This window comes from Pelophylax lessonae, assembly GCF_965119305.1.
Source record: "Pelophylax lessonae genome assembly, chromosome: 3".
In the NCBI taxonomy this organism is placed as follows: domain Eukaryota; kingdom Metazoa; phylum Chordata; class Amphibia; order Anura; family Ranidae; genus Pelophylax; species Pelophylax lessonae.
In genome coordinates this window covers 432,289,981-432,304,359 of record NC_138770.1, presented here as the reverse complement: position 1 = coordinate 432,304,359, position 14,379 = coordinate 432,289,981, and the positions used below count along the sequence as shown (strand labels likewise).

Here is a 14,379-nt window from a genome sequence, read left to right as displayed (position 1 = left end):
ATGATTCCTATTGATGTCTACACCATCACAGCATAACGTTTACCTATTGTATGCTCAATAAATTGTTGTTTTTTTTTCTACTCTTAGACAATGGTGAGATCAACATCTAGAGTTTGGAAACATTTCCACAGTGCAATTTCTGCTAGGAGTAAAGGTGCAATTTGCCAATATTGTGAGAGGAAATCTTCTTTTCCAAATGCTACAAGGATGACTAAACACATCATGGAGTGCCAGAGGTTCCCTAAAGACATTAAACTATAACTAAAGGCAAACCTTTTTTTAGTTCTGGATAGAGTAGAGAGGGATTAGAACACCTGTTAGTTTTTATTGCTGTCTGTGCTCCCATTAAGGAGATTCATCCTCTCTATTTGTCCTGTTTACCATTATCATTGAAAGTGAAAGTAAAAGAAAATTCCACATTTTGGATTGTCCCCAAAAAGGTAATAGAGGTGAAATCTTCCACTGAGGACAATAGTTCTGCTGATCTGGGGGTCCCAAAGGAATTCCCTTAATTTGCATGTATTTCCTCTTACTTCCTATTTTGGCTGAGGGAAAGGAAGTGAGAGGACATCTCCACAATGGGACACAGATGGCCAAAAAAAAAAAAAAAAAACCTGACGGGTGTAATAACCTTCCCTTGCAAAAAGTTGTGCCTATAGTTCTACTTTATAAAATTAAATGACAAGGACCAGAATTAACTTTTCCCTCCAGAGTTCTTATTCCAGAAACTTCTGGATCATCACAAAGTGTTTTTTCACCAGCAGTATCACTTTGTGATCATCACAAATTGTTTGATTACTTTGTAATCATCACAAAGTGTTTCTTCACCAGCAGTAAGGAAGGTTTCCAAACCACGGCCTCCCAATAACACACAATCCTTTCATTTGTAGTTAAAATGAGACCTGAAAATCAGGAGAAAATCGATCAAGCTCTTCATAGAGAAATATATGCTTCTGGATCAGCATTGTCAATAACTGAAAAATACTGTCATACTGGCAGGAAGCTTTTAAATTATTATAAGGCAAAGGTGGGTGGTTACCTGTTCTCATGGTCAGTTGAAATGCTCTTAACATATATTGTACAGTCCTGTAATTCCATTTGTAATAAAAATTAAAATTTGAAAAAGCAAATTTAGTTTTTTCACTGAATAAGCTGTACTTTTATTTCAAGCCTAATACTTTAATACACATTGCATTTCACCTTCCCAGTGTAACAATATGAATTTTAATTTGTAAAACTACTCCACATTACATTTTTTTTCAATTTTTCCAAAAATGTCTATTTCATTCCGGAAAAAATGTGAAAAAAAAACATTTTTTTCCCATGGCTTCAAGATTTATGTAAAATTTACCTCAATAGTCGTGGGAAAGGGGCTCTTGTTCCCATCAACATGGGGGAAAGTTGCTTTGCCAGGGGGTTCCCCCTGCGTGCTGCTCCCCCCTCCTCCCTTTCCTGGACAACCAGGCTGCATTCTCAGACGGTATGGATTTTTAAGGGGGACCTCAAGCTTTTTCTTAAAATCCATACCAGACTCAAGGGATCCCCAACACCTTATTTGTGTGGTGGTCCCCCATTAACATTTGTATTAGGCCCTCATAAAAGTCTGTATTAGATAAAGGGAACCCCAGCCACTTCGTTTACATACAAAACAAATCAGCTAAGAGCTGTCATTTTGTTTGCAATTTAACCACTTGAACTCTGGAAGCTTTTACCCCCTTCATGACCAGGTTCATTATTTGCTATTCACCACTGTGCTCAATTAACTGGCAATTCCATGGCCATGCAACATTGTAGCCAAATTACATTTATATAATTTATTTTTCACACAAATAGAGCTTTCTTTTGGTGGTATTTAATCACCACTGGGTTTTTCATTTTTTTTTTTTTTTTGCTATATTAATTAAACCAAAAATCTTGAAAAAAAACATGTTTTTCTTGTTTTTTGTTTTGAAATTTTGCAAACAAATAATCTTTCTTCATAAATTTAGGCGAAAATATAGTCTGCTACATTTCCTTGGTAAAAATAACCCAAATCAGTGTATTATATTTTGTTTGTGTGAAAGTTATAAATTCTTCAAACTATGGTATATATATATATTTGAAAACTGATCAATCATGATGTACTGGCTGCCTCTAATTTCTTGAGACCCTAAAATGCCAGGACAGCACAAATATCCCCCAAATGACCCCTTTTTGAAAAGTAGACAGTCCAAGATATTTAATATGTCAGAGAGCATGAGTGAGGCGACATATGGGTATGTCAATCTGCCAGCCAGCAGTAAAATGACTGTTAGTGAGTGTTTAAACAAACCTTTTTGTTTTGTAAATGGCAGAGAGCACTGGGGGGGGGGCTGGAAAGCATTGGGGGAGCAGAGAGCACTGGGGGAAGCCTGAGAGCACAGGGGGGGCAGAGAGCACTGGGGAAGAAGAGAGCACAAGGAGGTCCAGAGAGTGTGGGGGTCAGAAAGCATAGAGGTGGCCGGAGAGCACTGGGGGTCAGAGAGCACTGGGGGGGCCAAAAAGCACTGGGGGGCCAGAGAGCACTGGGGGGTGGAGAGCACTGGGGGGGCAGAGAGCACTAGAGGGGCGCAGAGCACTGTGGGGCCAGAGAGCACAGGGAGGGCCTAAGAGCTCTACGGGATAGATTGATTGTTCTATATGCAGTCACCTCGGCCGCTTGTCCTATCCAGGTGCATGGAGCCGCACTTCCTTTCCCTCTCATTTGGTGTCTCCTACAGCTCCTCCCTCTTCACAGGTCAGCTGACCTGTAGTTTCTGCCCCTGACCCCGACGGTTAAACTGAACTGCCGACCGGCCGCGGAGAGGCCGCGTGAGCGGCGCAGACTCAGGGAGCAGCCCACCTGCCTTGGGCCCCAGAAGGACATGTAACCTATGACCAGTCCGGGACTGGCTCCAGGTGAGAAGGCGTACAATCGTTTACTTTCCTGTGTTCATACCAGAAGGAAAGCACAGTGATTGCAGTAGCACAAGCACTGAAAATGTTACTGCTCTTACCATACATACCATACACAATGCCAGGGAGTAGCTAAATACTTAAATGTGCAGCAGATACTTATATACTAGAGAATACAGTATTTAATAGCTAAATTAGTATCAAACTTTCCAACATTCAAATGACACATACTAAATAGCTTTCCAGAATGAACAACTATATGTAGATATCACATTCTCAATGGAACAGTGATCTTGGAGAAAACAGAGAAAGTAATTACAATTTCCACAAAACATGAGGATCAGGTTTATTTCACACCTTCGAAGATATAAGGTGAACTTGAGCTATGACTATGTATCGCCCATCTGTAAGGGTTAAACATGTAAATGCCACCACCAACAGTACAATGGGTTAAATCCTTTTGTATTATTTAATGAATGTGAAAATAATACTTCTTCCGATGTTGTACACAACACCTTTATAACCTGAACAAAATATTTTACTGCCATCTGTTTAGTTCATTGTTTAATTCTTTCTTAACACCACAACAAACAAAAAACACAGCTCGTTAAGTACAAGAGATTCGAGGGATGAAATTTCACCAGGGAACTACAACTACCTGTCAACTCATCACACTCTGGGGGCGGAGTAAAGAAGGGATTTATCAAACGCTTATTCTTGTATTACACTTGGACAAAAAAAGTCCTAGTTATGTTCTTTAAATGAAGAACAAAAAAGAGAATGCACATGCTAATCTCCTAAGCAGTTTGGGTCATTTCCCAATTAAAACAGAAGCTACAAAAATAGTTTTCCCTTTGAAATGCACACATACACACATGCTAATGACATGCTATGACAGTACAGATGCATTTTACAATATATTTATATATAACTAGGCCACAAATAACTTCTATCTAACACTACAGTTTTTACATTACAAGTCTCAAATTAACTTTATTTTTTAATGTTCTAATAAGAAAGACTAGAAGACATAAGCTTGCCACCCCAAGCAATACTGAATGGTATCCGCCTAGCTCTGTAGAACAATAACAGTCTGTATGTCTCTCAGTACTAGGCAGATTTCAAGAGAGAGATACTACAAGATGGGGCCAGATCCTAATGCACTAAACTTGTACCAATAAGCACTGAGCATTTTGTCACCACATATACAGTGGGGAAAAATAGATTTTTGACCCCCTGCAGATTTTGTAAGTTTGCCCTCTTATAAAGAAATGAAGGGTCTATAATTTTTTTTATCACAGGTGCATTTTAAATGATAGAGACAGAATATCAACCGAAAATCCAGAAAAAAACACATGGTACAAATGTTATAAATTGAGTTGCAGTTCAGTGAGTATTTGATACCCAAGAAAAACATGACTTAGTACTTGGTGGAGAAACCCTTGTTGGCAAACACAGAGGTAAGACGTTTCTTGTAGTTGGTTACCAGGTTTGCACACATCTCAGGAGGGATTTTGGTCCACTTTTCTTTACAGATCTTCTCTAAATCCTTAAGGTTTTTTGGCTGTCACTTGGCAACACGAAGTTTCAGCTCCCTCCATAAATTTTCTATAGAATTAGGGTCTGGAGACTGGGTAGGCCACTCCATTACCTTAATGTCCTTCTTCTTGAGCCACACCTTTGTTGCCTCGGTATGTTTTGGGTCATTGTTATGCTGAAAGACCCATCCATGACCCATCTTCAGTGTTCTGGCTGAGGGAAGAAGATTTCCACCCAAGATTTTACCATAAATTGTTTTGTCCATTTGCCCCTCAAAGTCAGTCTTTAACTTCACCAGAGAAACAACCCCAAAGCATCATGTTTTCACCTTTGTGCTTGACTGTAGGGATGATGTTTTTAGGGTCATAGTCAGCATTTTCTTCCTCCAAACATGGTGAATCCCCCTCCTCAAGAAGATACACATATAGTGATGCCAATGAACATCTAAATGATTAAGGGAAGGATTGGGAGAAAGTGCTTTGGCAGTACCTTGACTCCCCATGTGTGTACAGAGTGGGAGGCTGGGGTGGCAATGTACTACTAAGCAGGAGGTACTACTGAGTGGAGGGGGTATGGGGAATGTGCTACTGAGCGAATAAAGTAATGTACTACTGAGCAGGGGCAGTTGGGAATGTACTACTGAGCGAGTATGGTACGATTGAGCGGGGGGCTACTGCTGAGCTAGGGGGTTGTTCTACTGACCGTGGGGGGGGGGGGGAATGTGCTACTGGGTGGGGTACTACTGAGAGGGGAAGGTACTATTGAGTGGGGGTAATACTAAGCTGGGGTTGATACTGAGCTGGTAAAACACTGAGTGGGGAATCTGCTGAGCCAGGAAGATCTACAAATACACCATGGTTCTACTGAGCTTAAAAACTGCTGAGCCGGGAAGCTGATGAGCTAGAGATCTGCTGACCAGGGGCACTAATAAGACAGGAAACTAATGAGCAGGAGTACTACTGAATCATTCAAAACACAAAAAAGAAAACAAACCAGGTATTGCACCAACAACTAGTGGCTTCCTCATCATTATTTCCCATTTGACATCACTTCCCCTTTAAAACAAATAGAAAACCAACACACACACAGTGTGTTTGCAAAGCTTCATTAAAGCTTCAAAAAAACATCACAAAAGCATCAAAAATGCATGTTAAAGTAGTAGGCACTTTACTGTATTTTACTAAACAAAGCACGTATGAACTAGGCCTAAGTATTTACCACAGTGTATGAACAGTTACAAATAAAAGCACGTAGGCAAGCAAAAAAAAAAAAAACGCTGACCTTTTTTTTTTTTTTTACGTTAAAAATAAATATATCCTAGTAGACATTTGTCTTTGTACAATTTTCATCTCACTCCCTCACAAAATAAAATTACCCACAACTGTATCCATGGCATAAGTGATCTAATTAACCCATCAGGGAGTGGAAACTAGGATTTGAGAATCTCCCATGATCTCACATTTCACAGTAACCACAATGATTCAGTACCAGAATCCATAGCAGAGCTAGAAGCTCCACAATATAAAAATGGGAAGGGAAGCATTTATCTCCCTAATTAAACCATAGAATTTTTTTCACAAAATAAAAAGTCAGGCATGGGACAGTGAATAAATTAGACACATGAATCAATTACTTATTCATTTTTAACAAAATGGTTATACTGTAAGGTAGATAGAGTTATTGTTTCTTTAAAATAAGGATTGCTATTAGTCTTTCTCTAAGTTTTTCATCTTTTCATCTTCTTCAAAAATCTATCCACGTATGCATATTGTTCAGGTCCAGTAATTTTTATAGGGAACCTTTTTTTACCATTCAGAAAAAAAATTCTGTCACATTAAATACTGGTATATTGGTAACAGATTGGAGGATTAGCTAGTTGCAAAATTGCACAATTTGAGTAAGGTCCCAAACTTCGAGCAGCTAGAAAAAAGCTACTGAAAATGTAATGTTTGTATTTTAATTACTAGTCCCAATGCAAAGCATTAGTATTGACTTAAAATTAAGACTTTTGTCATTTCAATTTACAGTGATGTGTTCTGTTATAACAAAAGGGCAGCACATGGTATTGCATAGTGAAATAAACAATGCAATATCCAAGATCAACTATGTCAACAACACCTATCATATAAAATATATCTGGATATCTGGTCAAATATCTCTGGATGGCTTAAAAACAAACTTTAAGCAAGACAAATAAATCTACTCTTCTGAAGAATTCATAATTTAACATTTCACATTTTAATGACAAATGCAAAATCAGCTCATTCTATATTTTAGAATAATTACAAATGATATAGTTGAATATTGCGTATGATATGTTTTTGTTGACATTAGATTGCATTTTATTCCCAATCCCAAACCACATTCCACAACCACGTTTTATTCTCAAATGATAGAAGTCATTTAGCATTAATACTATAAAGTACAGGTAGTACTAAATACAGAACTGAAAAACATTTCTGGGAAAGGATCCCAAGTTTCAGTTTTTTTCCTAAGACTTCAACTGTCAGTCTATTATAATTATACAGTACAGTAGAAAATACTGAGTTTCTTGTATATTCCAGTAGATGGATGGTATATATACAGTATATATACACTGCTCAAAAAAAATTAAAGGAACACTTTGAAAACACTTCAGATCTCAACAGGGAAAAATATTATGCTGAATTTCTATACTGATATGGACTGGGTAATATGTTAGGAACAAAAGGATGCCACATTGTTTGATGACATTGAAAATTATCAACCTACCGAGGACTGAATTCAAAGACACCCCCAAAATCAAAGTGAAAAAATTATGCAGCAGGCTAGTCCTTTTTGCTGAAATTTTATTGCGGCAACTCAAAATGGCACTCAGTAGTCTGTATGGCCCCCATGTGCTTGTATGCATGCCTGGCAACTTCGGGGCATGCTCTTAATGAGACGATAGATGGTGTCCTGGGGTGTTATCCTCCCAGATCTGGACCAGGGCATCACTGAGCTCCCGAACGGACTAGGTGCAACCTGGCGGTGTCGGATGGACTGAGACATATTGTCCCAGAGGTGTTCTATTGGATTTAGGTCAGGCGAGCGTGGGGGCCATTCAGTGGTATCAATTCCTTCATCCTCCAGGAACTGGCTACATACTCTAGCCACATGAGGCCAGGTATTATTGTGGACCAGGAGGAACCCAGGACCCACTGCACCAGTGTGTGGTCAGACAATGGGTCCAAGGATTTCATCCCTATACCTAAAGTTAGTAAGGTTGCCATTTTATAGCCTGTAGAGGTCTGTGCGTTCCCCCATGGATATGCCTCCCCATAGCATCACTGATCCACCACCAAACCAATCATACTGAACGATGTTACAGGCAGCATAACATTTTCCATGGCTTCTCCAGGCCCTTTCACGTCTGTCGCATGTGCCCAGGGTGAACCTGCTCTCATCTGTGAAAAGCAAAGGGCACCAGTGGCAGACCTGCCAATTTTGGTGTTCAATGGCAAATGCCAATCACGCTCCACGGTGCTGAGCAGTGAGCACAGGACCCACTATAAAACGTCAGGCCCTGAGGCCACCCTCACAAAGTCTGTTTCTGATTGTTTGGTCAGAGAGATTAACACCAGGGGCCTGCTGAAGGTCATTTTGTAGGGCTCTGGCAGTGCTTATCCTGTTCCTCCTTGCACAAGGAATCAGATACCGGCCCTGCTGATGGGTTAAGGACCTCCTACGGCCCTGTCCAGCTCTCCTAGAGTAACTGCCTGCCTCCTGGAATCTCCTCCATACTCTTGAGACTGTGCTGGGAGACACAGCAAACCTTCTGGCAATGGTACGTATTGATGTGCCATCCTGGAAGAGTTGGACTGTCTATGCAACCTGTATAGGGTCCAGATATCGCCTCATGCTACCAGTAGTGACATGACCCTAGCAAAATGCAAAACTAGTGAAAAACAGTAAAAAAAGATGACATTTCAGCAAAATGGACTAGCCTGCTGCATCATTTTTTAACTTTGATTTTTAGAGGTTTTTATGAATTCAGCCCTCTGTAGGTTGATAATTTTCATTTTCATCAAACGATGTGGCATTCTTTCATTCCTAACACATTTCTCAGTCCATATCAGTATAGCTATCAGGCATGATATTTTTCCCCATTGAGATCTGATATGCTTTCAAAGTGTTCCTTTAATTTTTTTGAGCATATTTAATAATTTGGGGACCCGAAATTTAATTTTTGGACCACAAAATGACCCACAGGTTTCTCATCCCTTTTAGAGAGATAGATTATTGCTTTAGGGTAAAGAACCACCATTTTAAACTGTGAAAATTAGCCATGGTATCCAGCTGAATAATGAATCTATAGTAAATATTGAAGGGGTAAACATCGTGGCCTATATTTTCAGTGGATTTAGCCAATAACATATCAGAAATGCTAGGGTCAGCTGTTCATTCAGAAACAAGCCGGTGTTCACATATACACATATTTGAACTGATAAAATGATGCAACGGATTATTTAGTAATAAAACAGCTCTTGGTTAACAACTACAAAAAATGAGCACAATATAGGCATGGAAGCTGAATAAAATAATACAGTACTTACTGACTGCTCATTCAGGTCCTGAGGGTCGTCCATGAATTTGTCGCAGAACGTTCCAAATATTTGGTTTTTCGTGCAGGATTTTTGTAAACCGTGGTGTATTATCTGTGTCAAATGAAAATAAAGCAAAAGAAATGTGCTGAGTTGCCACTTTTGTGAACAGAAATCTTTGAATTTACCAAATGCATTTAAAAATAACTGTAATCAGTCCTTATTTTCAAACACTATATACAAATACTTTTATATCACAGTTTCCATTTTTAACTTCATGTTATCTGTCATCTAGGCAATGTATATCTGGTCACGGATACATACATTATAGGTAAGAAGAATAAAAAATAAATAAAATTTATGATTCAAATAAGGGTTTTAAACTCACTCTTAAATATACCTTTCAAGCACCTATGCCAGCGGTATTTGCACCAGTTTGGAAACCTGGAGCAGAGTTTTTAACTTAAAGCAGACTTTCACAGCCCCTCAACCAACCCACATAACATAATTGCACTAATCCACTCCCTCCCCCCCCCCCCCATTACCCTAAAAAAATAAATAAATGGGCATTTATTTATTGATGTATTTATTTATTTGTGTATTTATTTCCCCCTAATATAATTATTACTATATAAATGCTATATATTTTTTACCTTACATGAGGATCTATGCATATCCGGGGGGGGGGGGGGTCAAAACAGGGACAGTGCTGTTCTAATGATAGCACGTATTTGCATAGCCCCTAATCAAAGGCTGTGGATGGGTAACCGCTGGCGGCTTTAAAGATTGTACCCACTCACAGAAGAAAGCGAGATATCAGCACATTACTGCCCCTTCTGTAAACTACACAGAAGAGGCAAAGTGACCAGGAGCCATTTCTCTATAGGGAGTAAACAGTGGCGCATGGCCACCAGCACACCATCATGAAAATACACTAAACAAGAGACATAGGGGACATGTTTGGGGGACAAGAAATAGTGAAAACACTGACTTTCCAAAGAAATAAAGAGGTTCATTACGCAATAAGCACGTACCCTACTAATGGGGTTGTGTTTCTCCTGGCTGGAGTTCAGCTTTAAATATCTGGGTACCTTGCCAAGGTGCTACAGTCCTAAAATGAGGTTTAACAGCCCAGAATGGACTCTAAATGTATTCCCACGATTAATCCAGAAAGATTATGTGATGAAGTGGCTTAGCCAATGGTCCAAGACAGTTTGTCCTGCTAGTCCAGAATCAGGATTTTTGAGCACAGTACCTGCCAAGGTCACCTAACTTTCACATCTTTCTTGGTGTGAGCTAATTTAAAGGAAAATTGTATTGGTTTGTCAATTTTGTTTTTCAAGCTGTTGTTTTAATATATGTTTACACACACACACACAGACACAAAGTACACAGACATGCTTAAAAATAAACATTGATAACTAAAAAACTTAAGTCTTTATACTTACCTGTCCAAGGGTCCTGCACCTGCACCTGCAGGCCTCTTCTTCCTTTTGAACATTAACATGGAAAGAATCTTAAAACCCAAGCCCAGCTTGGGCATAAACTGAAATAATCCAGTCCCCAGTGCAGTCTAAAAACAAAAAGCAACTCCAGCTGCTTTACTTACCTGATCACCAGCGCTGTGCAATAAAGAGACTCATGCAATGTTTGTCTTCAGGGTTGAATGACAGTGGGCATTCATTAACCCCTTTGCCGTTTTGTATACACATATATGCAATGCATCTCTCTCTCCTTGCTAGAGGAGAAAATGTAAGCAAACAAAAAGTGTGTTGAAAAAAAAAAAACATCTAGATCAAGGTTTGATCTAGGTCAGTGTCAGATTTAGAGTTATTACAATATTTGCCAGCACACCATGGATCATCGTCTGATTAAATCCAAGCTGTTTTTTTGGAAAATTGTGTTCAAGCATTAGAATTTGTTTTACCCTCCGTCATTAAGGGGGTGAAACAATGGACACTTCCTATAAGCCCAAGGCATCAAGGCTCCAGGCCTTCCCTGGATTTACAGGGTAATGCTGCAAAGATTGGTACCAGATGATTTTTTGGCAAAGCTCTCTGCAGAATTTAGGATACACCCACCACCAGAAAAAGAAGAGGGCAAAGAGAGTATTGGACGTCACTGGATTGGACTGAAGACAAACAGAAGAGTGAAACGTTTCAGAGCTGCGTGTTAGGATTATAGTTAAGGTCATGGTCAAAGGGTGGGTCAAAGGTCAGGGTCCATGTATTTAAGTAGAAATTTAAAAAGATAACATTTTTAAAATTACCATCAGTGACAGTTAGTGTTAGTGTATTTTAGGTAGGATAAAAAAATCAAAATGTGCACCATTGTTTTTGGGCGCTACTACGGGTACAAACAACAAATATCATACACGTGTGTGGTATAAGTGTTATTGTCAGGAGCAGGAGACTTCATTTTGGATTGTTTTTTGGTGGTAGGTTATGGTAATCGTTTGAACTTTATTTTTGATTTTGTCTAGCACTGAATTAATTATACAGGGCAGAGCTTTGAGCTAACACATTTTGTTTATTTGGGCAATCAGAAGATATATATATATCCTATCTCAGCAGTAGCCTTATTTATAACATTTTTCTGAATGATTACATTTTTTGTGATTTATGCACAATTTTTATGATATTTGGGGAGATATAGGAGTATTTTTTGTTTCATAATCCAAGTGTGGGTAAGTTACATAGTTAGTCAGGTTGAAAAAAGACACAAGTCCATCTGGCTCAACCAATAAAAAACAAAAAAAACAAAAAAAAAAAACAGTAAAGAAAACCCAACCATACAGTCCCAAATACACAATCCTATACCCACAGTTGGTCCAGAGGAAGGCAAAAAAAAAAAACCCAGCAAAGCATGATCCAATTTGCTACAGCAGGGGAAAAAAAATTCCTTCCTGATACCCCGAGAGGCAATCGGACATTCCCTGGATCAACTATACCTATAAATATTAGTACCCATTTATATTATGTACACCCAGAATCCAGGCCTTATTTAAAGCAATCTAGTGATCTAGCCAGAACCACCAAAAGTTGTACATTTATATATCAGCTTATGGTAGTGGCAAGAAAAATACAGCTAATTTAAAAACAAAAATTTTGCCCGTTACTATATACCACCAAATGAAAGCCAAATTTGTTCTGGAAAAACAAATTGGTTCTGAACAAGGTAAAATTCACCTTGATACACAATGCAGTTGTGATGATATGTACAGTTTTACTAACACATGTCAAAACTGTAAAATTGTGTTCAAGCGTTAGAATTTGTTTTACCCTCCGTCATGAAGGGGTGAAACAATGGACACTTCCTATAAGCCCAAGGCATCAAGGCTCCAGGCCTTCCCTGGATTTACAGGGTAATGCTGCAAAGATTGGTACCAGATGATTTTTTGGCAAAGCTCTCTGCAGAATTTAGGATACACCCACCACCAGAAAAAGAAGAGGGCAAAGAGAGTAATGGACGTCACTGGATTGGACTGAGGACACCCAAAAAAAGGTAAGTGTACAGATTTTCTTTTACTAATGCTGCAAGGATGCTCCAATGGAGGAGGATCAGTGTTGGGTTTTAAATGTAGTATATAGTCTTTTCAAAAATATTTATGCTATCCATGTAAGCTTTATCATCTTGCTGTGAATATTCTTGTTGGTGTGTGTTAATGTTTAGAAGCCTTTTTGTAAATATAAATGTTCATGTGGGCAGCCATATTTGCTTTCTACATATGCAAGCTCTACTTCCAGTCTATGGAAACACTCTAGAAAGAGGTCCCTATTAAATGATGTAGATCCTTCACCCTCTTGTGGAGCACACTAGAAGAGTGCCACCATTAGCATTGGGTGAGGTTTGCGGCAGGTTCTGGCACTTGTAGGTTCATTTAAGGACAGTCTGATATCTCCCCGCTGTTCTCTATTATCCCCTGGAACACTGTAGAATGCATTATTTATAAGAAGGCTTGCTGAAACTATTCTATTTCCAAAGTTCACAACCAAGGTTCCCAAAGCAATGGAATGCACATGGAGGGCAAAACATACACTGGAGCCCCTAGTGTCAAAACAATGTACAAGATACAGCACATGCCATACTTCTGTAGACCGCATTTAATATATACTGTATATAACATTTCTACAATTTTAGAGTGTTCATTTTAAACTTTACAGTCAATACATACAAATTTTTATATGCTTAGTTTCCATTCAGCTGCATGTAAGAAAATTGCCTTGCAGGATTTATATATTTTGCAAGTATCTAAGTATGTTTAAACAGACCTGTTGAAGTGCTCTTTTTATACCTTGTTTTAATGTGTTTCAACATAGTTTAATTTTAACTATAGTTACATTCCACTTATAAATCCTAAAATTGTTCCTTCCCATGGAAGTAATTTGTATAATAAAAACATTGTGCTCTTAGGAAACTTAATTTCTTAAGTGGGCCTCCAAAGCTGATTTTATAAGTGCAATCTATTAAAACAACAGCCATTACTATTACAGGTTTACAATAATTCACAGTGTAATAATAATGTATACTGTAGTGAACTTCTAAGTGCAGAAATATTTCTCATTTGTAGCTGAAATAAACTGGCCGCAAATTACTTTTTGCCAGTAATTCACCACAGCTTCTAGTAAAAGTTCAGATTGGGTTTCTTAATAGCACCATGCACATGGAAAATGCTTAGCACATCAGTATCTATCTATCTATCTATCTATCTATCTATCTATCTATCTATCTATCTATCTATCTATCTATCTATCTATCTATCTATCTATCTATCTATCTATCTATCTATCTATCTATCTATCCTTTGTATTTATTTGAGTTTTATTTACTCCTTAGATAAAAGAAAAAAAAACCTTCATGGAGTAGAAATGTTGTGTATGTATGTGTGTGTCACTTATAAGTACAAATGATAGCATTTGCTGGTGGACATCCTAAAATTTTAAGAATATCTCTCAATAAAGCCAACCAAGAACCTAGACATCAAAAGAACATAAATGCCCCTATAATTGCCATACAGTGGGATCAATATGTTGCCTAATGTGTTACTAAACCCAGTACCTGCATTCACTATATCTGGTCTCCTAAAATATACAGCACATGGAAATGTAATTATTTTAGTAAATATAAACTGCTAAATACCTTTTCTAGTCAGCAAGATATAGAGCAGTATTGTGACTTCTATCAGTTTCTGGGTAAAGCTTGTAGGAGGAGTTCTCATTCTAATCTGACTGTCCTATGAGGCTGCATGGCTAGAGCTGCATGATTCTGGATAGAATGGGGTTAACTTTACTGTTCAGTTTTTTTTTTTACATCACTGAAGTGTTTTTCCCCCCAAAAAAATGCTTTTGAAAGACCACTGCTCAAA

General features: G+C 38.4%; 1 protein-coding gene across 7 annotated transcripts in view; it reads right to left on the bottom strand.

Annotated features, from left to right (window-relative positions):
- EYA4 (EYA transcriptional coactivator and phosphatase 4) overlaps positions 1–14,379 on the bottom strand; it is a 374,365-nt gene that overhangs the window by 316,202 nt on the left and 43,784 nt on the right. For all 7 annotated transcript variants that reach the window (XM_082249699.1, XM_082249701.1, XM_082249700.1 and 4 more), the window contains exon 2: positions 9,027–9,128. In XM_082249699.1, coding sequence (XP_082105825.1) covers positions 9,027–9,059 — 33 coding nt within the window. In that variant the 5' untranslated portion in view covers positions 9,060–9,128. The remainder of the gene's footprint in view (positions 1–9,026; positions 9,129–14,379) is intronic.